The 25,584-nt window shown below is 35.8% G+C and overlaps 1 protein-coding gene across 1 annotated transcript in view; it reads left to right on the top strand.

Annotated features, from left to right (window-relative positions):
* The window catches only part of lrrc75ba (leucine rich repeat containing 75Ba), a 37,765-nt gene extending 12,198 nt beyond the window's left edge, over positions 1-25,567 (top strand). Inside the window, exons 2-5 of the mRNA XM_016236919.1 lie at positions 6,995-7,123; positions 10,358-10,470; positions 22,088-22,433; positions 23,774-25,567. Coding sequence (XP_016092405.1) covers positions 6,995-7,123; positions 10,358-10,470; positions 22,088-22,433; positions 23,774-24,001 — 816 coding nt within the window. The 3' untranslated portion in view covers positions 24,002-25,567. The remainder of the gene's footprint in view (positions 1-6,994; positions 7,124-10,357; positions 10,471-22,087; positions 22,434-23,773) is intronic.
* Positions 25,568-25,584: the final 17 nt, after the last annotated feature.

The following is a 25,584-nucleotide window of genomic DNA, read 5'->3' as shown; positions in this document are numbered from 1 at the left end:
CCCGCGCTGCAGGATTTTAATCCATGACGGTGTAGTGTGTTACTAATGGTAACCGTTGAGACTGTGGTCCCAGCTCTCTTCAGGTCATTGACCAGGTCCTCCCGTGTAGTTCTAGGCTGATCCCTCACCTTTCTCAGGATCATTGATACTCCACGAGGTGAGATCTTGCATGGAGCCCCAGTCCGAGGGAGATTGACAGTCATCTTGAATTTCTTCCATTTTCTAATAATTGTGCCAACAATTGTTGCCTTCTCACCAAGCTGTTTGCCTATTTTCCTGTAGCCCATCCCAGCCTTGTGCAGGTCTACAATTTTGTCCTGGTGTCCTTAGACAGCTCTTTGGTCTTGCCCATAGTGGAGAGGTTGGAGTCTGATTGATTGAGTGTGTGGACCGGTGTCTTTTATACAGGTAACAAGTTCAAACAGGTGCAATTAATACAGGTAATGAGTGGTGGATAGGAGGGCTTCTTAAAGACAAACTAACAGGTCTGTGAGAGCTAGAATTCTTGCTGGTTGGTAGGTGATCAAATACTTATTTCATGCAATAAAATGTTATTTAAATATTTAAAAATCATACAATGTGATTTTCTGGATTTTTTTTATTTTATTCTGTCTCTCACAGTTGAGGTGTACCTACGATGAAAATTACAGATCTCTCCATTCTTTGTAAGTGGGAAAACTTGAAAAATCAGCAGTGTATCAAATACTTATTTGCCCCACTGTATGCGTCGTGTGTATGTGTACGAATAAATCAAAAGCTGCTGTAGGAAAAAAGCAATAAAGTAAAAAAGCAATATAAGATATTTAAGACATGTAAAAATAATGAGTGTTTTCAAACAGGTTTCTTGAACACTCCCCTCATCTACCATCGCTCAGACAAACAGATAGTCCTGCTCCATTGGCTGTTGTGTCGTTTGCTATAGTTACTGCATTTTGCCTTTACAGGGCAGTATTGTTCTCTCTCCTATGGAAGGCCATTTCTGCCACTGATAAAACATTTTTTAAAAGGTAATCGCAACTTTTTAACGCACAATTCTGACTTTTTTTTTTCTCGCAATTGAGAGATTACAGGCTTGATTTAGTTTTTGAGGTGTACTAGGATTTCATGCTTGATTGTTCCAAAAACATTATTTTTCACATATTTTATGTCCTGTTAAGATGAAGCCCCTCCTTCCAAAATACGAAATGTGCTCTGATTGGTTAGCTGGCCCAGCGTGTTGTGATTGCCGAACTGGTCAGAGCGTGTTCTGGAAATGTCACGCCCCTCACCATAACAGCAAGTTTCATTGCTGAGCTGTAAATGATGGCGTCAATTTTGCCATACCAATTCAAGCCTGATTTACACTGAGAATGTTTACGAACAAGAGGATCATGCAGAACCTTTGTAAGCATGGATTTTTCAGAGTGGTATGTTTTTTTGTTTTTTTTTACAGTCTATGGTCTCTAGCACAGGCCTCACCCCCCTTTTTTGCACATTCTTTGGCTGGGAATTATTTAAATGAGTGACATTGTGACTTCATAATGAGCCATTTGTTGTAGTTCTTGAAAAGTGTTTTCTGTTCAATTGAATATCGAGTGTTTTCAAACAGGTTTCTTGAACACTCCCCTCATCTACCATCGCTCAGACAAACAGATAGTCCTGCTCCATTGGCTGTTGTGTCGTTTGCTATAGTTACTGCATTTTGCCTTTACAGGGCAGTATTGTTCTCTCTCCTATGGAAGGCCATTTCTGCCACTGATAAAACATTTTTTAAAAGGTAATCGCAACTTTTTAACGCACAATTCTGACTTTTTTTTTTCTCGCAATTGAGAGATTACAGGCTTGATTTAGTTTTTGAGGTGTACTAGGATTTCATGCTTGATTGTTCCAAAAACATTATTTTTCACATATTTTATGTCCTGTTAAGATGAAGCCCCTCCTTCCAAAATACGAAATGTGCTCTGATTGGTTAGCTGGCCCAGCGTGTTGTGATTGCCGAACTGGTCAGAGCGTGTTCTGGAAATGTCACGCCCCTCACCATAACAGCAAGTTTCATTGCTGAGCTGTAAATGATGGCGTCAATTTTGCCAAACCAATTCAAGCCTGATTTACACTGAGAATGTTTACGAACAAGAGGATCATGCAGAACCTTTGTAAGCATGGATTTTTCAGAGTGGTATGTTTTTTAGTTTTTTTTTACAGTCTATGGTCTCTAGCACAGGCCTCACCCCCCTTTTTTGCACATTCTTTGGCTGGGAATTATTTAAATGAGTGACATTGTGACTTCATAATGAGCCATTTGTTGTAGTTCTTGAAAAGTGTTTTCTGTTCAATTGAATATTCAGCCTACACCTTTTTTACTTTATTATGAAAAATTGTCAGCGAGGACTGAAATAACATTTGTTGAACTTGAATTATAGTGGTCTGAAATCAGGAAATCAGGTTGCATATTATATATCAATAAATTAAATTATTAAATGCAAAATGTATGTTTTTTTATACAGTGTTAAGATTAGAAGAAATAGCTTTGTTCCAGGTAGACAGACACTTTTTTTTAGAAAAAGTAAAGGGTTTCACGTTCAACAACTCAAAAACATTAATGCGTGTTCATTTATATATTTAAATGAAAGGGTTTCAACTTTATATTTGCTGTTACATTTGTAAGAAGTTTGTTTAAGCATGAAATGTGCCAGCAGCAAATGTACAGTCTCACAGAGGGTCAATATTTTAAAATGTACAACAGGCCATACAAATCAAGAACAGGACTCGCATAGGCCTGTACCAGCAGGTCTTACAACTATTAGTAACTTGTTTGTATTCAATATTCACACTGTTTGCTCTCTTCTCATGTTTTTAGCCTTTTATGTAATTTCCCCCCACAGTTTGCCTGTTGTCATCCCTTTGTTTCCTTTTTTAAATTCAGTTTTTTATAGTCCTCTTGCATTGTCTCCCTCTCTCAGGACGTGCTGTTAATTACATTTGAGAGTTTGACATCCCAGAGTAGAGAGCATTTTAATCAACACAGAAAGATAGTCTTGGATACCTATGCAGTGACAAGCATGTCACCGGAGACCCGCGGTGTGGTCCTCTGTGTGCGTTCACAGTCTTTATTAAGGCTTTCTCCCATTATCAAGAAACAGAGAATTAAAAATGGGTCTCATGTTTCAGAGCTGCTATAACAGGAGCGAACACAATTAGAGTGGGCATGGAAGGAACTGATAAAAGAGCATGGAATTAAGTGGATCAGGGTCTTAAAAACAATGTATAAATGATGATAAATTGCAACATATGAATTTAGCATGTGCATTCTGATGATGCATCATCCTGTATATTATTAGGGGAAATAAACATTTGCTAATTTATTACAGCACAAAACTGGGGTATGAGGACCTCCTACCAGGCAAGAAACCCCCCGCAGGAAACCATCTGGTATCTGATTACAGAAACAGAATTTATTATCTAAAAACATTTATTTTTAATTAATTTATTAAAAGCATAATAATTCATAATAATAATAATTTGTATAATTCTAATTGATAACGTGTGTGTGTGTGTTTGTGTGTTTTTATATTTATATTTATAATAACAATAATAGTAGTAATAATAATATAAAATGATAAATAAATATTAAATCAAATATTATATTCAAGAGTATGCATCTGATTAGGTTTATAAAAAAAAAAGAAAAAAAGTAAGCTAACCTCAAACCGGTTCAGATATAAGTTGATGTTCAAATATCAAAATAGATGCACTACATGCACTGAATTCTATGGTCTAGTAAAAATTGAAGGAGAGAAGGTCTTACTCTGGGGCATCTTGCCTTAAAATGATAAATAAATATTAAATCAAATATTATATTCAAGAGTATGCATCTGATTAGGTTTATAAAAAAAAAAAAAAAAAGTAAGCTAACCTCAAACCGGTTCAGATATAAGTTGATGTTCAAATATCAAAATAGATGCACTACATGCACTGAATTCTATGGTCTAGTAAAAATTGAAGGAGAGAAGGTCTTACTCTGGGGCATCTTGCCCGGTTTTCCTCTACTACTTACAGAGATGTGAGTTAGTGACAGGACTGCTATAGTGATCTCACACTACTGATGAAAACTTATTTTGGCATAAAGGATCTAGAGATACCAGCTAGCCGGACTGCATCTAAAAAAACAAGCTGACAGCCCCAGATCTTGCATGATATAACCTGAGGCCGCTGTCAGGCGGTGCTTGGTCTTTTACTCAAGTCTCTTTCTCAAAAGGCTTGTCTTAGAGATGATATTATTTGAATTCTTGGAAGTCACAGTAACAGGAATTATTTTCAAATCCTAAAAGGTTTTTTATCATCATGTCCTATTACCATCTCCCAGGCCTCTCAGATCAATTTGTGTTGACTTTCACTATTATTTCTTTGTTTGACTTAGTGTGTGTTGTTCATACTAAGATAAAATGCTTTGTTAGAGTAGAGACATGAGAGCCAAGCATCATTAGGCATCCTTGCTAAAACAAAAAAAACATCCATCTTGCCTACCATCTGAAATGTGTATATGCGCATAACTGGCCCTACACATCTTAACATGCACTTTTTCATATTCTGCTCGCTCGCTGTCTGGATCTAATAAAACACTAATGACATTTACATTTCTCAGACAGGCAGTTTAACCCCATAAACACTAGACTTTATTCATTTTTGCAGACAATGCATAGCTGCTAGTTAGCAACAAAAGAAACCAATGTAGGCTCATTGGAAAAATGTGCATCTGCAAAACTCCAAAAAACTTACCTATACAATTCACTGCAGTTATATAAAATGAATACTAGAGGCATTAAAACACCAACAACCTTTAAAGCTAAAATGACATGGTTGCTTCTGCATGTGCATATTTAACTCATGTTTGTTAACATTATCAATTAGGTTTAGGGTGGGATTTTCAAATGCCGATTACCTTTTAGGCAGCGTCTCTCACCAGACATTTAATTTCCGAACTGGCACGAAAAGTACAACAAACAGCATAATAAAATGTTACCAGATTCACATTCATCTGTTTCAGAAAAAAACTGTATGTGGTTTTAAAGCCTCACTGGACATAATTTTGCATAAATGCCTTCAATCCAGCGCTATCCAATATTCATTCTGGAAATTCATGCTGGTCTAAGCAGGTTTCCTGCAGTTGAAGTGACCCCTGTGCTCTTTTTCTGTGGGACTGAGATTCAGCACACGATAATGGGAGAAAAGGAGAAAGTGTATGGTGCTGGATGGATGGATGGAGTAAAGTAGGGGACAGAGAGGTGGGTAGGTGTGGGCGTCTCCTTCCCTGCAGCTAAACACATTTAAGCATGCACACTCCAACCGCACTGAGTGCAAAGACCTGTTCCAATCTGAATATGCAAGTCACCATAGATAAAAGCATCTGGTCTTTGAATATTAATAACCCAGTGGAGGCAGTTTCATAATCCCCTCTGTGTTACTGAAAGACTGCGGCTCTCACTCTGTCTCAGTGAAACACCCCAATCTTGCCTTTCTAGAGTTATTCTTATCTATGTAAATCAAAGTTGCATAATACATGAAAGTTATATTCTCGATTTTTCTCAACATTGGGACTTTCCCAAAGAGCCAGTTGACTTTTTGGGACAGCTGTCAAAACCAACTTTAGATGCAGAATAAATAATCAAAGATTTTAAAGTCCTCCCTGTGGTGAAAATCAAGTTTTTAAAATTGTTTACATGTCTGGCTGGTGTTTTTAATATGCTTAAAGACAAACCATGTGCAAAATTATCAGTCAACACCACTGCTAAGCATTTCCTATGTAAAACTGTGGTGTACCAAAACCAGTCTCGAAAACACAATTTTAAACCTCCACTGTTTCCTACATCATGAACATGTAACCAATCCCGTCAACCTGCGGGGCGAGGCTTTTCATCCATTGGCCAGAGGTGTTTTTTGCAGCGTTGAGCATTGTAACGAATCACATACATATCTGGTGATTTCATGAATGCAATGGCCAATCAGAGGCATTTAGGTTAATCAGAACGTCTGAGTTTTGTTTAGCATTTAGTTGAGTTCTGCATGCTCACGAATCCTCTCATTATAACAAACAAAGTGTAGACGTGATGTAAATAAGAGATTAATTGTGCAGTGTAAAACTTAATTGATTACAGAACTTTGTGAGATCGCAGTGAACTAAGATGAGTGACGGCCTTTAAGTGATTTTAAAGGGATTGCTCTTTGTACGCTTTCTAGGCTATAATCTATTCAAAATTTGAATAAATTCACTCGCGGATTCACTCTCCGATAACCAATATTGCCACTTGCCATTGTGTAGCGTTTACTACTTTAGTTAACTGAGTGAAAGTAGAGCAGGTCCGAGCTGGTGTGATTGAGTGGAGGTGGGAACCAATTTGCATATTCATAGAGCTTTGTATACTCAATGAGGTAAGGGTGTAGAGTTTTATTCAAGCCATTTTAACACATTAAGAAATCATTTTCATGGGAAAAACTAAACTAAAATAGTCAGGCCCATTTAAGTAACAATGGTGGGTGTTAGCTTAGGCGACATGGAAGAGTTTTCATATGGAAGTTTTCAGGCAGAAATACTGATACATCATTTGCATAATTTTTTCCTCAAACCAAGAGCAAACATAGGTCTAGCGAATTCTAAAGAGGAACCCAATGAACATGCAAAACGTACATACTCCCAACCAATACAAAAACTTGTTGTTGTGCTTTGACAATGGAGTCATCTATAAATCTAGAGGAAATGTTGTGTGAGAACTGTTGCACACATAAGTATGGAAGTTGTGTGAAATTATTAGTAAATGTGGCCCCTTGTTGTCTTAGCTCAAGATAGTAGCATACCTTGTGTACCTATATGGATATAGATTTCAGCATAAATCCCTGACAGTACCAATATGAAAAAGGACAAAAATCAACATTCAGAGGCATACAGTACATCATGAAATTGCCAGAAAAGGCAGCTTGAGTGAGCGAATGATAAAATGTGCTCTCTTTCAATCTTTTTCAGGACCTGGGATTAGAGGGTACGTCACTCAATGATATCCTCTATAAGAACGCATCCTTTCTAAACCTGGTGGACCCCATATCTCATGAGCTCCTGCTGAGCCTGGCTAGAGACATGCAGTGCCCAAAGAAGGTGAGTCATTCAGCTTCAATTGAGCATGTCATTTCTATGCTTTGTTGATTGCTAGTTAAAGTAAATGAAAAGAAATGTGTTTGCATATAGTGATTAGCTGTACTAAGATGTTTAATTTGTTTCTTCATGTATTCATTCCAAACCCTGTATGCATCACAGAAGTGTAGTTGAATCTCTTCAATCAAACCATTAGCTTTTAAGCTCAATTCTTCATAAACTTAAACTATTGTTGCTTTTGAGTGGCGTCAGTTGTTATTTTAACAACTTGCATCACAACCATTCCTAAAATGAATAAATTCTTTGAAAGATATTCAGAGTGTTGTCTGAGGCACTGTGTCTGAATTTGCTGATCATTATATGCCGAAAGTATGGTATGATTGAAGATCAGCAAAGCATTAGTGCGCCTTAAGTCAGACCAACAGCTATCCAGAATCTTTGAATCAGCACCACAGGCCATTCCATTGAGACCGATTTCTTTTTCCTGCTGAAGTCTTGATTTGTAAGCCATACCAGCTGCAGGGCACAATAGAAGCTATCAGTCTGATGAAAACTAAAGTCTGCTTGCTTATCATTCTCATATTCTTGTCCATTAAAGAGTGTCTATAATAGTGTGCAGTTTTTTTCTTCTTCTTCTTCTAATAATAATGATTAATATAGTTGCTGAACCCTGAGGCTGCTGCTAGGTATAAGAGCAGATGCATTAAATTAGATGGAGATCTTGCTGTGTGTCTGTCAGAGTCATAAGGAGCTGGTTCTTAAGAGAGATGTATATTCTTATCTAAAGTTTCAGCTCAGTGTGACACTCAGTATAGACTATAGGACTGTACACAAACTGTCACCAGGAAACTGTACGCTTTAACCTGACCTGCTTTGCAAGTGACAGTGGCTGAATTTGATTTTATCTGAGAGATGACTGCCAAAAAAGGCTCTGATGAGGCAGACATTCAGGTGGGAATTGTGCCCACTGATACCCAGTTCACTAAAATAATTATGCAAATTAGGTAATGAAACAGACAAAAAAATTGTGCTGGACACAGCTGCATGATGCCACTGCACAGAATGCAATACTATGGAATCTGATTTCAGTCACATATGAAATCATGCTTTGGCCATCATAATTATTATAATTATTATTATAATTACATATAAAAAGTATAATTATGACAAAAGTAAATTGAAATTGTGAGATAAAAAGTTGAAATTCTGACATAAGTAGAAATTATGATATAAAAAGTCACAATTATGACATTATACAAATTATGATAGAAGTCATAAGCATGACATTAAAATTATGATACAAAAAGTAAAAAAAATAAATAATAAAAAGTAATAATTATGAAATAAAATGTTATAATTATGGCAAAAGCTGAAATTATAAGATACTAATTGCCAGATTTACTAACAGCTTGTGTCAGCGCAAACCCTCTTTTGGCTTTAAAAAGACATAATCATGAGATAAAAAGCCAAAATTATGAAATACTAAGTCATAATTGAGATACAAAGTTAATTACCTATTATAATGATGAGTTTCTCATAATTATGACAAAAAGCTTCATTTAGTTTTTCTCTCGCTTGTATGTAACAATTATGATTTATCTCATAGTTGTAACTATTTAATCTCAAAATTATGACTTTTTTAAATCTCATAATTAGATGAGTTTCTCATAATATCAACTTTTGTTGATGTTATAATTGACATAATTGTGACTTTGTTATAATTATGATTTACTAAAGCCAATTTTAAAAAAAATTTCTTATGTGGTGGCAATTGTTTTCCATGCAATAAACCACCACAGTCTGCCATAAAGTGTGCTCGTCTGTACCACACATCTAGATTTATCCACAATTATAGCGCACTTCTCCATCATATGATCACCATTTTAAAATATGATTACTAGAAAATTCACAAATATTTTATATAAAATTCCAAAGGTGGAAATAAAACAAATAAGCCACATTCTATAATAGGCCTCATTTGCATAGAAAGAAACCGTGTTTGAGCTGAAAACAAATGACAATGACTTCATTTGAATGCACAGTACTTTTTAACACACACATTCTAAATACTACAAACTAAAGTTGTGCAACTGTGAATTGAATTTGCCCCTCAGCTTTTTTGCAATTCATGTTTAAAGCGGAAACGTTAAGGGCATTGGTGTATTAAATGGCATTGGTTTAACATCACACCTGTTCCAGTATAAATATTTGATGACATAATTTATTCCACCTCCTACAGTCTGCAGTGTACCGTCAGTGTTGCATCTCTAAATGTGAAATCGTCACCTCGCTTGTGCCAGTGGGAGGTCCAGAGATTTCCATCAAAGCAGGGTGCAAGTTATTAATAGAAGGCAAGACAGCAGTGGAATTTTGGTTTAGAAAGTGAGGTTGGATTGTGACATTCAAATCCAGAGCAATCCACAATAATCCAGTTAGTGCATTTTAAATCTGAGGTTAACAAATCGTGTCGTCTAAGTGACTATGCCCCGGATCCTGTGTGATCATGGGTAAAGTTAACTACAGCAGACAAACAGCTCTGTTTAAAGCAGACAAACTTTAGCAAGTGTCCAGATGACATTGTATGGATGTCAATAAAAATGGACTTTCATTGATATTAAGATCGATGAGATTTGTAATTTAATTTAAAGCCATAAAAGTGTCCCTCATCCAATGCCATGGCCTCTGACAGCTGTCTTACACACTTTATCGAGAATATTTTACAAGGCAGCACAGACAGCGACGGATCGACCTACCCAGAAAAGCTAATTCGTTTAAAGATGATTTGAATTAATCATCTTGATTTTTTTTTCTCTGTCTTGTCTTTCACTGATCTGAGGAATTAGTCTGATTTGGCTGCTACACATTGAAAGTGTTTAATGAAGGTTTAAAGCTTTAGATGATCATCCACAAGGCAAAAAAAAAAAAAAAAAGACACAAAACTAATCTGGATTATACTGTATATAAAAGGAGATTACTGCTTTCAGTCTCAGAGAAGATTGTTTTTCTGGTGTACGTTTTGTCCAAATATAAAATTAGATCTAAAAAGCACATCAAACTTTATAAAAAAATGACTGCAATAAGAAACTGCCCTGATCTGCTCCTTATAGTGCGTTATTTTGTTTACTCGCAGAATATGAGAACTTCATGCCGCAGGCTCCACATTTGTCTTATCAAATTTAATCGAATGATTCTTTTTTCATTTTATATTGTGTCTTTCTATTCATGTTGTTCTTTCAGGACTCAGATACACAGAAGTCGTCTGATAAAATCTGCAGGCAGCTCATCTACCACCTGACCCCTCACTCCAAGTGGCTTAGAAAAAGTATGACCCGGAAAAAGGCCCAGGCCTGGTGAGAAATTTTCCCTGTCCTCCATGCCATCAAAACATCAGAAAGTGCTGATATGGAGTTCAATTTCATTCCATCCCTCAGAGTTACACCTCACATTCTGAACTAGATATACTGTTTACTTCAGCTTCTATTCGATATATTAAATTTTATAATTAAATTAATGAGGCATTTACATTGCGCTTTACTGTGTATATATTCTATTCTATTCGATTTTGTTTTTTAGTATTTTATAACTATTAATAAATTATATTAATGGTTCAAATCTTTTTCGTAATCAGTATTTTTGTCCAGTAAAATATGCAGACATATTTTAAATAACAAAATTATTATTTTTCAGGTATTATTAAAGATGTAAAAATCCTTAAAACAAGATACATTTCTTGGGAAGCAAAAGTGCATGAGATATTAAGACTTGATTTCAGATTGAATTAAGTATTTTTTCTTATGTCATGGGCAGTTTTTTTCATGTTTTATGTATAAACCTCACTAAATTGTGTGTGTATATATATATATATATATATATATATATACATACACTGGATATTTTGAATTAGCTTTTATCTTCAGTTATTGTTTTAGTAATTTTATTATGAACTTTTATATTATATTATATTATATTATATTATATTTCTTTTATTTATATTTTATTTTATTTCAGTTAGTTGCGTAGGGAACATTTCTAATACATTCTGATATTTGTATTTTATTTCATTTCAACTTTATTTCAGTTCTCAAAAATGATTTTTAATCATTTTAGTTTTAGTTAACATAAAAACACTGGTCCACATAATTTTTCCCTTTCCTTCTTTTTAACACCTTGAAAATCTACTGAAATTTGCATAAACTGCAGAGCAGTTCCAAGATTTATTGAACAGAAATCCGGTAGCAGTTTCAGATAGTGTGATTATAAATGAGAGTAACAAATTAGAGCTTGTTTGGCCTGCCACCGCTGGCCCATTCATTTCAGCCCGCCTTCATCTCTGCTATTGATTGGTAGAGTCTTTTTAGCAGCACTGCTACTGGATGTGGGAAGTGCTGTCTGAAGAGAGAGCCATAATGCCCTTTGTGACTTGGGTGCATAATACTCCACAAGGTTGACCTGAACCTTATTTGTTCAACATAAACCTGTTCATTTCACCTGATTTATTAAATTCATTAGAGCAGCTAGTTTGCAGTATATTAAACAAGCACCAGCCAATGGTTGCAGAATATATTTAGCATATTTGTGTGCTTGTTGAAAAGTGAATAAATGTGTGTATGAATGCGTTCCGCCCACATGGCCATTACATGTGCCCTGAATCCATTGCCTCTACTCAATACAGTTTTTCCACATCCTGAATTAACCATGCCTCCCTGCTCTATTACCTTTAGGCTCTCAGGGGAGGATAAAGCAGTGAGTGGATGAGAGACTCACAGAGAGAGAAGGGTATTTTCACACTGCGATTCTCATGTATTATGCAGAATCGTTAAACATAAGCAAGTGTTACTGTACTGGTCATTTTTAAAACAAGGACATATCGCTTATGAAAAATAATGTGGCAGTTCCAATGGTTCAGTAATGCTATCAAATGGTTCACTGCCAAAAATCTTTTTCTTAATCAATATTTTGGTTTTATTAGATTGTTTTATTATTATTTTTAGATTCATGTTCAAAACAAGACAAAAAGGGGTATAAATACCATGTTGGTTAAGATATATTGGTGTAATCTACATGGAGTAAATATCATATTGTATCATAACATGTCTAAAAACATGGTATAAACTTTTTATATTATATTATATTACATAAAAAAATTATTGCTATACATATACAGTATATATATATATATATATATATATATATATATATACTGTATATATGCAAGAATGATACTTCAATTTTTTTCTTACAGTGTAATACCATGATACATATACAGTATATAGGCTTACAGTGGTACTCGTTGATTAACATATGCATGTGCCATATTATTTACATGGTACTCCAAGCTACTTTAAAGAATACCATGGTATACGGGTTCAAAAAACTTACCCTAATGATGGTACATGTCCAAAACCATGATAATATGTGCTTAGCTCATGAATATTAATCATGTGATGTGACATTCACCTGCTGTAACGTTAGTGCCTAATTAGGCACTAACGTTACAGCAGATCATGACTTCATGATTGCTTGTTTATCCATCAAAGCGAGTTGTCACAAAATAAAACTCCTAAAATATATTATTTCCCAAAAAAGTTGCAGAGGGTGAACAGAAATTTTCCTGCTTACAACTTTCAAGCTATAAACCTATTGTGGATTGCATGGCCTCTAGATAATCTGATTTTGGAAGAATTTGATAAGCAATGTTTCAGTTCCTGTTCCAGTGTCTTTATTCATTTATTTTGTATTGTCTCTGCAAATATGAGCAGTTTGTGACACGGTTGAGATCTTTTCTGAAACTCTAGTGGAGACACATGAAAGATTACTAGGGTTTAGTTCTCAGCTGTAAATCTGAGATGCCATAGACTTTAACGATTAGTGTACACAAACAAATGACAATTCTGTCATTGTTTACTCACCCTCATGTGGTTTCAATGCCGTATTTGTGATTTTAATTTCAGCGGGTACTAATGATTCTGTTCTCAGATGGCATGTACCTGTAATTGTCAGTGTTTCTGCTTCTGTATGTTGTATACCAGTACGCAATTAAGGCCATGATGTGTTAGTGCTGTTGGCAGGCCTTCATAGAAAGACAGACCAGCATCTGCTCCTGGAGGTAAGTGTGAGTCTGAATCTCACACTGATCAAAGGTGTAAAAGCATCCACTCAGGTAGAAAACAGCTATTGCCATGTCAACGGCGGTGGGAGACATGTCTTTGTACCACTCTTTTCCTCTTGTCTTCCTTTTCACTGTCACTCATTCTGCTTGGTTGGTTTTAAGCTTTCAGTATCCTCTGCATTATCTGTCACCTCTCAAACTCTTTCAGACACATTCAGGGCTGAAGAACAGGCCCCGGCAAACTGGCTTTACTACTTGTGTACAGGTTTTGCTAAATAATCACACTCACAATCATGTTTGCTTTGCACTGGAGAATCTTTTATATCTTTTGTCCCATTTGTAGCCCATTAGCATAGTCAGACAAATACACATGTTAGCTTTCCCATTCATCTGATTGGCAGCTTATTGATTACTCAGGACTGCTATAAAGCAGTGGGGACAAAACTGACCAAAAAGTGATGCGATGACAACTACCCGCACATTCATAGGGTCTTAACGCTAGCACCTTGTTATGCTTGACTGCCATCCAACAGTGTAGGTCTTTTCACTGCCAAAGCAGAACAATTTTTAGAAAAAAGTCCAACAGAGCAGTATGCACAAAAGTAACAGTTGACTCCACACATATGAAAGTGAAAGTAAAAGTGATGTGACATGTGGCCAAGTATGGTGATCCATACTCAGAATTAGTGCTCTGCATTTACACACCCGGAGCAGTGGGCAGCAATTTATGTTGCGGCGCCCGGGGAGCAGTTGGGGGTTCGGTGCCTTGCTCAAAGGCACCTCAGTCATGGTATTGAAGGTGGGAGAGAGTGCTGTACATTTATTCCCCCCACCTACAATCCCTGCCGGTATGAGACTTGAACCCACAACCTTTGGTTTACGAGTCCGACTCTCTAACCATTAGGCCACGACTACACAAGACCTGTTTATTTTGTGTGTGGTTGTGTTTAAGATGCAATCGGCTGGTTTGAAGCAGTTAGTTGGTTTCTCGTGACTCTCATTAGCATATTAGACAACACTTAGCTTATTTCTTTGTTCATTTAAACAGATCACTGAACGAGAAATTCATATTTTCATTAGTAGGATTCTGCAGTAATGCTATTGTGTTCGTGTTCAGATTTGCATATTTGCTTTTTAATGAACAAGCTGTTCGCTATCTATTAGGATACACTAAGCTATGCTGCATGCCTCTTTTCAACCATTTGTGAACAAAATCAGATTGACATAGGTGCTAAAAGGCCGATTTCATACCTTAAATGAAGCTATTTGGGATGAGCGAGAAGAGAAGAGCCTGTTGATTACTGATTGTGTAATATGCCAGTAAAGCAGAAAATATTTTTACTCTTTATTTTTCTTTTCCCCCAGTTAATTCTTATTGCCAGAGGTATCTGAATAATGAAACATAAAAAGAAAATATGGAAATATCCTTCCCTCTTACATCTGTAATTGTGATTTGTGTAGTTGGGCTGTCAATTTAATTAATAATTCATAATAATTAATGCAAAGTGTGCATGTGTAGAATAAAAAATAGCATAGACACTTTCTGTACTGTCTATTGAATGCTTTACTCATCTGCCAAAATATTATGCCTTTGAGGCTATTCATTTGGGGGGTTTCATGGCAAATGTGTGATTAATTTGAGTTATTAATTAGCATATCATGTTCAGTTTAAAAATATATTTTTTAATAGATTGGCAGCAAGTCCAGCTGGGTATTGAGTGAAAAAGTGAAAGAGAGAAAGACAAGACGAGGAAAGTACCTTTGGGCCAGAATTAATAATGTAGGTATTTTGCATCATTGATGATTCTGCAAAAACTAAATGGAGTGAGGCTTGAATCAGACATGTCAGGGAAGACTGGAGGGAGAAAATGAAGGTTGGGGAGGAAATCTTTTCAGCTCAACATGGCCAAAATCTTGTCTTTCTATTGATGCATCGATATGTTTCAAAACTCGCATATTTCCATAGACTAGAAATGTGCTGCAGAGGGAACAGACATTGGCGGCGTCTGAGTGCAGAATGCTTAGTGTCTGTGATTGTACGAAAGCTGACAGTAAGGAAAATTAATGTCACTCATAGCTGCTGGTTGCCAAGGAACGTGAAGTGAGCCCGAAGTGACTGTAATTTAAACTGGCACCTCGTTGCAAGAAAAATAAACAGATAAATAACACATTAAAATTACTTATATTATTCTTTTACCCATCCTGCAGTGGCACAGATGGCAGATTTGTGTTTTAGTTTGTTTCGCAACCTGAAAGTCACAGTTCACCTTTTGACAACATATAGCACATCACACAAAAACATATTTAAAAAATCAATCAGTATTTTTCTTTTTCCAGTAAAAAATATCTCACATATACAGTGAGAATTTTTTTTCAACAATTGTGCTTCTCAAATAAATGTATCCTGTTTTAAGAATGTTTAAAGGAATATTTCACCCAAAAATGAGTTTGCTTCTTCATCAGAACAGATTTAGAGAAATTTAGCATCACATCGGATCTATTGAATGCTTTACTCATCTGCCAAAATATTATGCCTTTGAGGCTATTCATTTGGGGGGTTTCATGGCAAATGTGTGATTAATTTGAGTTATTAATTAGCATATCATGTTCAGTTTAAAAATATATTTTTTAATAGATTGGCAGCAAGTCCAGCTGGGTATTGAGTGAAAAAGTGAAAGAGAGAAAGACAAGACGAGGAAAGTACCTTTGGGCCAGAATTAATAATGTAGGTATTTTGCATCATTGATGATTCTGCAAAAACTAAATGGAGTGAGGCTTGAATCAGACATGTCAGGGAAGACTGGAGGGAGAAAATGAAGGTTGGGGAGGAAATCTTTTCAGCTCAACATGGCCAAAATCTTGTCTTTCTATTGATGCATCGATATGTTTCAAAACTCGCATATTTCCATAGACTAGAAATGTGCTGCAGAGGGAACAGACATTGGCGGCGTCTGAGTGCAGAATGCTTAGTGTCTGTGATTGTACGAAAGCTGACAGTAAGGAAAATTAATGTCACTCATAGCTGCTGGTTGCCAAGGAACGTGAAGTGAGCCCGAAGTGACTGTAATTTAAACTGGCACCTCGTTGCAAGAAAAATAAACAGATAAATAACACATTAAAATTACTTATATTATTCTTTTACCCATCCTGCAGTGGCACAGATGGCAGATTTGTGTTTTAGTTTGTTTCGCAACCTGAAAGTCACAGTTTACCTTTTGACAACATATAGCACATCACACAAAAACATATTTAAAAAATCAATCAGTATTTTTCTTTTTCCAGTAAAAAATATCTCACATATACAGTGAGAATTTTTTTTCAACAATTGTGCTTCTCAAATAAATGTATCCTGTTTTAAGAATGTTTAAAGGAATATTTCACCCAAAAATGAGTTTGCTTCTTCATCAGAACAGATTTAGAGAAATTTAGCATCACATCGGATCGTTTGCAGTGAATGGGTGCCATCAGAATGAGAGTCCAAACAGCTGATAAAAACAGCATAATAATCCACAAGTAATCCAATGGACTCCAGTCCATCAGTTAATGTCTTGTGACGTGAAAAGCTATGTATTTTTCAGAAACAAATCCATCAAGACATTTTAACTTTAAAGGGGACATAACACACACAGTTTCTGCCAATCTCATGTTAATCTTAAGTACCTATAGAGTAGTATTGCATCCTTCAGATCCCCGAAGAGTCTTTAGTTTTATCAGATATCAGATGTTTTTATCAGCTGTTTGGACCCTCATTCTGACGGCACCCATTCACTCCAGAGGATCCATTGGTGAGCAAGTCATGTTAGTCACGCTAAATTTCTCTAAATCTGTTCAGAAGATACAAACTCATCTACATAATCTGAGGATGAGTAAATTTTCAGAATATTTTCATTTTTGGGTGAGCTATTTCTTCAAGTGTTTTGCTTCACAGCTAGACAAAAAAAACTGATTAAGATTTTTTTTTTTCACTTTTTGCAGTGCTTAAAATGGCAAAATGCAAACATAAACAAATACATAAATAATATGAATTGTTTTTAATAACCAATTTGTCCTAGCCTTTAAATAAATCAGATCTGAAGCAAGTTTGGTAGGTCAGACTTATCTTATTTTCTCTCAAAAGCACCTCCCTGGCTGACTTTTTATTTAAACAGATCTCTAAAGCATCTTCAAAGAACTTCTTCAGCATTTCATCAAAGCACACAGTTTTTTCATGGGCCAACCTATTGCTATTTAATCACAGAGATCCCTCAAATGTCACTGTTTAAAGGCAAAGCAGATTGGCTTGTGAGTTAGCAGCAATGAGGCAGCAAGCTTAAAAGAACCACTGTATGTCAAAATAAAGCCTGTGGATACTCGTATACAGCACAAACCCCAGGGGGTTGGACCTGGTGTTATATTTGGCAAATAAATTGAATTGGGGCCCAAACACAGAAGAGCGATGCCACCTGCTACCAGTGATAGGAAAATAGAGGAAGACTGTCAGTGGGATTTCATGAAGAGACATCAGCCTTTGAGAGGATTGTAATAATACATTTGCATCTCAGTGTGTGTGTGTGTGTTTTCTTTGGCAAATGAATGCTCTTTTGATCTCTGTCCTGTGGTTTGTGTGGCAGTATATATTACAGGACTCCCTATTTCCATTTAAATCTCTTCATTGTTACCATGTGACCCAAATCATGAAGAAAGTATCATGTACATCTGTGGAGCTGAGTGATTTTCAAGTAGATGTATGTCTGTGTTTGCATGTTATTGATCCTGTTAATAGAACCAGGTCAAAATGAAGCTCACAGACTGCCACAGAGATGGTAATATGGATAGAGGACTGAGGTGGGGAGGAACTTTGTTCTTTTGATGATCTTAATATTCACTTCATTTAATAAATAAATAAATAAAATTATCTTGTGACAGCATAAACATTTTAACTTGGTTTTAAAGGTGAAGTGTATAATTTTAGTACCATTACTGACACCAAAAGGAATTGGAAAAATAATGTCTTACAAAAGGTTTCCTGAACATGCCCCCTTGTCTGCCATTGATCAACTAAAGAGAAAGCCACACCCCAAACTCAGATCACTGGTTGTCATGCTAGTCTAGTCCTCATACAAACTGATCAGTGTTTTAATAGCACCACAGAGTTACTGAGAAAATGAAAAAGAAGTACACTTAACATGCCTTAAAAAAGAGTACTTATTATGGAAGTAATATACTTAGTTATTGGTGAAATGAATGTAATGTTTTCAGACACTTAATTGCATGTTATTTACAATTAAATGAAAATGCATTATAATTCAAATTTACGTATATTAAATGCATTTTGTTGAACTTGAGAGTGCTTTTTTGCCCAACTTAAGGACTTTATATAATCTATATTTATATAATTAATATCTTTATATAAATTATGGTTAAAGTATACTGCCAAATGGACTGACATTTATGGTAAATTCAAATATACTTTCAATGCCATGTCTATTGAAACATGTATGTCATGTATTTAAATATATTTGTAGTTTTTACATTTTTAATGAAGTTGCCATGTAGTACATTTAAAGTAGATTAACTTTTATGTAATATCAAAACCACACTAGAGTTCAAATAATAATCAAATACTTTAGTATAGGTGCAAGTATAGGTGCTTTAAATGTTAGTCAACACATCAAAATAAGTGTGCTACTATAAAGATTATTAAGAAACTAGAAACAAGATTATCAAAGCATAGTGATTTAAAATGTAATTTAAAGTAAACTTTTCATTTGACATTATAACAAAATGCACTTTTTACAAGTTAATTTAAGTGTGTTAATACAGTGATGAAATTGTATGCTCTTTAAGTACACTTAAGTGCCCTTTTGTTTCATTAATATTATATTATAAAACGGAGAGTTCCGATCCTTGATTCTGATTGGCTGAGCCACAATCGAAGCTGTTGTAAATTACTCTACAAACACACACCTTTGTTTACGGTTGTGTGTTGCTTGGCAACCACAACTGTTTCTGAGGAACTACATTGTTTGGTGGAAGAATACTGTTTTTATTAATATCATTACACTTTATTTGCTCTGTTTTATTTTATGAAACCTTACTACATATATGGAATAACCGTTTTATAAAAGCAATAAAGCCCGTGAAGCCGGGGTTTACTCCGCTTCGCGCCGTGCCTAACAACGCCCCGTAGCTGTTATAAATTCACCGTAAACCACGGCTTCTTGGGGATTATTGCTTTATAATCTGAAAGTAGCATTTTACATACTTCTAAGATTTTAAGTCTAACTGCATATTCAATACAATTAAGTGCACCTCTTTTTCACAAGGGAATGGCTTATATTTACCTTTGGATATTAGTCTGGGAAAGTATTTTAATATTGAATTACACCTTCTAATAAACATTCTTATCTTTCTGTAAAAAAAAATTATGTTATTATTAAAAAATATTCATGTTCTGCAGTTCAGTTGAATGTTTGAACTACATATGGATGTCTTAGCAACTGTACATGGAACAGCTTTGAGAGTGCAAAGAAGATTTATTTTGGGTGAGCAGAAAGGCACTGATTCTGTCTGCTGCCTGCAAACATCATCAGAAACAAACAAAACAATTCATAACAGCAGCTTTCACAGCAGCAGGGATCCAGTTTTCAGTGCGATTTGGCAGAACAATAGTGAACTCTGACTGTGAACCTTACTTCAGAAATTATTTGAGAAGAAAATAATACTTTAGGAGGTTTCATCAATCTCTTATATAGCTCTAATATCACCTCTTCTTACAGACTGTATGTTTCCCAGTGCCACTTTGTACAGTACAGTACATCTATGTTCTTACAGTATTTGACTTGCATACACAAAGACATGCCACAATATGCTCATGCATAGACAAATTGGACACATAAATTGGTGTGAAGAAGTCAGTGATTAACTGGTTTGTCTGTTTTGACTGGATTTGACAGTTTGCACTCATTTCTGCTATTTAAGTCATTTACAGGCAAGTCTTATCAAGTCTATGGTAAAGTACACACTAAAATAATATTGTGTGACAACACAACTTTACAGACCCAAGTTATCACAGAAAGAAGCTTCTCAAAAGAAATGTATATGCACGACTGAAGTGAAGCCAGACATTTATAGTTTTGCCAAATAACCTCATATCAAAGAGCATGATGGTAGAAGCGCTATGGGCTGCATTTCTGCTTGCCATCATAAGCCTACTATGAATTTTTACATCGCATCATAGAGTACATGAGAAGACCTTTCATGCTGAAACTTAATTGGGCCTTGCAAATAGACTAAACACACCAACTAATGACTCAAAAAGAAGAAACAGAAGGTTCGGTTTGGCAAAGTCGAGACTATGTCATAACTGGCAATACATGCATGAAAGCTCCCGTCTGATTTCTGCAAAAGCTCTCAATGCCAGCTTTTGAAGCTAGAGGATAATATGCACATAAATTGAATATACACTATCAGGGAAAAAAAAAACTCACTGGGTGGTACCATTTCAAAAGGTACTAATATGTACACTTTAGATACTAATATGTACTTTTAAAATATGTACCTTTGAAATACTAATATGTACCTTTAAGGTACTAATATGTACCATTTGGGGGTAAATAAAGTACAGAGATGCACCTTTTAGCTTTTGTACCTTCGCCCAAGTGACAACTTGGCTAAATCATTGAACAAAGAATTGCAAAGGATAATATTCACTGAATAGATGTTTATCAGTATTGATACAGTGAAGATGAAATTTACATATATAACTGCCAACTCATGCTTCTCACAAGTTGGCAAACACAGATGTCAGACAATAACAAACCGTGCGCTCAGTGTTGTTGTTTTTTTGTTTCTTGTTTTATATCTACAGTGTTCTTCATCAAAAGCTGCTTCTCTAACCACACTATTGTACTAGACAGTAAAATGACTTGCTTATGATTATGCAATAATCAAATTCCAAAGGCCAACGATGAGTTTCATAACACTAAATGTTATAATGACTTCAACTTCAGCTATGACATCTAAATCAACAGATTTTAATTACTGGTCATTCGTTGTAAAGTCCCACCCATTTGAGAGATCACAGTATCCTCATATAGAGAAGCCAGGCTTACAGGTGGGACAAAAATACATGAATGGTAGACAATCAAATAAGTTTTATTGTTGAAATAGTGACCACCAGTGTGCATGTATCTATGCAGGACCCAAAATTATGTGTTTAGAGTCTGATATCCAATCAGCATCCATCTGTGCTCCATTAAAATCTCCCATACATACAGTATATTGACATATGTTAATTATTCACGTACAAAAACATGGATTGTTATTTCATGCAACTGTTTTACACTTTTATTCACTAAAATATTCAAATGTACATAAATAAATGTAATTTCTACATTTGTAATGAAATTATTAAGTAGTCTTAAAGCAATCCATACAAGCTAATAAGCTGAAAAACACTCGTTTTTGATAAAGTGTAGCCTGCTTTTCTTTAGCACATTATAAAATGAATGCTTGTTCTGAATTCTGACATGATTGCAACTCAAGATTTGATCATTTTCAGACAAAAACTGTAATGTGAATGGAAGCACACTCAATAGCATATCCCAAGCTCTGCCCACACCACAGCAGCCTTCTTACCCCTGTCCCTGTAATTTAAAGTACTGGCAAGTACCAGCTCATAGCCAGAAAAAAATGGTTTTCAATAAAGACCAAGTATTCAAATCCTTAACCTCTATTTTGTTAAAACCGCAGCATTTCCTTATTTGCTGTAAATGATCAGATTTACAGTCCAAATCACTCTAATGCTTGTATATCTGTTTTTAGTTTTCTCATTGAATTGCTCTGTATATAATATTAGTTTTTTTTTCACTTTTCAGTCTTAAGACAACACTTCAGAAGAAGCTCTGCAGTGACTCTGTGGACCTCTCTAGCATCCCTTTATCAACTCGTGACATACGGCATGTGGCGTATTACCTCCAGACCAGTGGGGGCGCTGTGATATCCGTAGATCTTAGTTTCACTGAGCTCCGGGACGAGGGCCTACGTCTACTTCTGCCCTTCCTGGGTGCATTGCCCAAACTCACAACACTGGCTCTCAATGGGAACCGTCTGACTCTTGGCATCCTTAAAGATCTGAGTGAAGCCCTCAAAGATTCCAAGAAGTTCAGTTGTCTTGCCTGGATTGACCTGGGCAACAACGTGGACATATTTACCATGCCACAGGTAAATCAACAGAATCTTAAAATCAATCACAGTCCCCCTTATTGTAAAAATTACACTGTGATAAATGCTTCATTTTGGGTAAAGGACAGTTGTACTGCAAGACTTGATGCCTTCTTTATAAGAGGTACAACATGGATTAGCCAAGTAGGACTTCCTTGATGCTCCTGGAGCAATATTTGCTGACAAACAGTCATAGCCCTACTTTAACCTACCCATAAAATTAGAGACAAGAACATTGTCTGCCTATCAAACCTAACTCCAGCCCTAAAATATTATTGGCTGATAGTAATGTTGTTCCAGGACCATCAAGGATGTTGATCCAGGAACTACTTGGAATCTACTTGGGTTAATCAGGCTATGCGAGATAAATATTTGTTTTATATGTTTTCACTCACCATTTTCAACTGGCAGGGTGAACCATTTAATTAAAGTCCTATTTGGATGGGACTAGTTTTCCCTGAGGAGAAAAGCATCAATTTGTTAACATTAGTTAGTGCTTTAGGTATCCTGAACTAACAATGAACAATACTTCTACAGTATTTTTATTGGTTTCTGTTAATTTCTATAGTATACATTTTACATATAATTATAAATTATAACAAATTATAATATAATATAATATAATACACTCTTGGGAAAAGGTACAAAGCTGTCAGTGTATATATACATACATACATACATACATGCATACATACATACATAAAAAATATAATGCATTATAAACAAACATGAATTAACAATTAACAATAATATATTTATAGTTTAACATGGACCTAGATTAATACATTTTGTTTGATTGTTCATGATACGTAATGCATTAACTGATGTTAAAAATTGAACTATATTGTGAAGTGTTATCAGTATTTTTACTATATGCTTCTAATATAATACACTCTTGGGAAAAGGTACAAAGCTGTCAGTGTATACATACATACATACATACATACATAAAAAATATAATGCATTATAAACAAACATGAATTAACAATTAACCATAATATATTTATAGTTTAACATGGACCTAGATTAATACATTTTGTTTGATTGTTCATGATACGTAATGCATTAACTGATGTTAAAAATTGAACTATATTGTGAAGTGTTATCAGTATTTTTACTATATGCTTTTCATTTAGTTTGACCTTACAATACAATAATTTTAGACGTTAACCAACCTTCTCTGTTAATTACTGCTAGTATCCCATCTAATAAGAAATAAATTCGGTAAGGAGACTTCATGATTTTCTGTAACACACAACCAAACAATAGACAGTCTACAGACATCATCAGTAATTAATTGTAACCCAAAAGTTGTTTAACTGTTTTTACTCTGTTCTCAGCCTCTTCTGGTGGCCCTACGGCGACGCTGTAGTCTAAAGGGCAGTCTGCCCACCATCTATGAGTACACAGAAGGTCAGCCCTATTGCTACCGCGTGGAGAGCTCCATTGAAGAACCCAGCCACTATGAAGAAGAGGAGGATGAAGATGAGGAAGAGGACCTGGAGCCATGGAGCATCGGGGAACAGAAAAGTTCAGGTAGTTTTACCCTGCACCATTGCGAGAGGTGAACCAATCACGATCATTGTCCCCTGACAATGGGATAAAGAAAGAATGGGAGAGCGCAGGCAAGAGATCTCTCTTCTCTCAGTACCATTTCTCCCAATCAACACCTTTTACCATCTCCCTCCTCCACTGCAGTTCCATGACCTTCCCATTGCGGTTATGTGTGAACCAACAGCAGCGCATTTAAAGAGCCAACTAACCACCTGAACACAGCAAACGGTGAAACACGCTGGTTTGAAATGCTCTTAAAGCTTCCCCATTGACTTACTGTGTTGGCAGATGATGATCCTTGACTCGAGGTGGGGGTTCATTGGAGGGGGCCACAGAGAGTCGCGTAAAAGAAGCTTTCTTACGCCACTCTTTGGTCACGAAGAACCAGTGACAGACAGGAAAATTACCAATAAAAAAATCCCAGAGTTTGACAGAGTCAGTCGACAGGCTGATGTATACCAACGGTGGATTTGAAGCTCTACGGACCCGGCTGTTAACTAAGGTATGGTTAGGAATTTTGTGGGGTCTGGTCAGGTTTGGTCGTATTTGTCAGTGTTGCATTGCTGAGGCCGTCTCTGCCGCAGCAGACCGGACCTATCACCACTCTGTGTGTGCTCTACTAATCTCCCAACAAAAGCCATGAAACCAGCTCAACAGACTATACAGCCGAGCCACGCCACGTCACGTGACGCAAGCAAAACTGCTATGTCAAGACTTTTGCATTTTCCCCCCCCTTTCCAAAATGTTCACTTGTGAATACCCACGCACCACTTGTCGTGTAGTTGTGAATGATGATACAAAAAGGTAACGCTGTTGAATTGCCAGCGTCTGTTTTTTGTTGTCTGCTAATGATGAACAAAGCTATCTTAGAAGACAAGAGGTACAAAACGTTGTTGTATATGAAAGTTTACTGAATGGATTGTTCACCTTTTTATGTTCAGGTCATCTTAAATATACCTCTTAAATATGTCTTGCTGTGTCAATGCACTGCTTCTCCCTTTGGAATGATCTAATGAAGTATGGTGGTTCATTATGCTATTTCTGTATGGTGTATTTTAACATCTCAAGCACATTGATTAATCATGTCTGGTCAACTTTACTTAAAGTTTATTAAATGTTCTTAACATCATGCTCAAAATAACCTTGCCTTTAACACAAAGTTGCAGCAACACCCCATTTATTTTTAAATCTAATTTTGGCAGACAAGTCATTAATGATCAAATAAATGGACCTTGAGATAAAGAGCTAATGATTGTACCATGGCCTTCGATTATCTGTGTTATCATCAGGTTTGTGACTGAAAAGCTTGTTGTAGTGATGTTGTCTTGTAACATGAACATCTTTGTCATTCTGAAACAAAAATGAGCCAAACAAATAGTTACTGTACTAACCAGCACTTGTTGTTTGGGGGTAAAGCCAGTGTTAGTCAGTGTTATTTAGGATATATGTATTCTTTTAAATGTCAGTTGTGTGTATTTGTTTAATGTTATCTAAATGTTTTCCCAGTGTTGTTGTTGACTTCAGACTATTATATTCTATGTAATATTCCACAACACGTGCTAATAAGTGTCCATTTTTAAAGGGCCTACAAATTCAA

Source organism: Sinocyclocheilus grahami, unplaced genomic scaffold (assembly GCF_001515645.1).
Source record: "Sinocyclocheilus grahami isolate Dianchi unplaced genomic scaffold, SAMN03320097.WGS_v1.1 scaffold501.1, whole genome shotgun sequence".
In the NCBI taxonomy this organism is placed as follows: Eukaryota; Metazoa; Chordata; class Actinopteri; order Cypriniformes; family Cyprinidae; genus Sinocyclocheilus; species Sinocyclocheilus grahami.
This window is presented reverse-complemented; position numbering and strand designations above follow the sequence as displayed.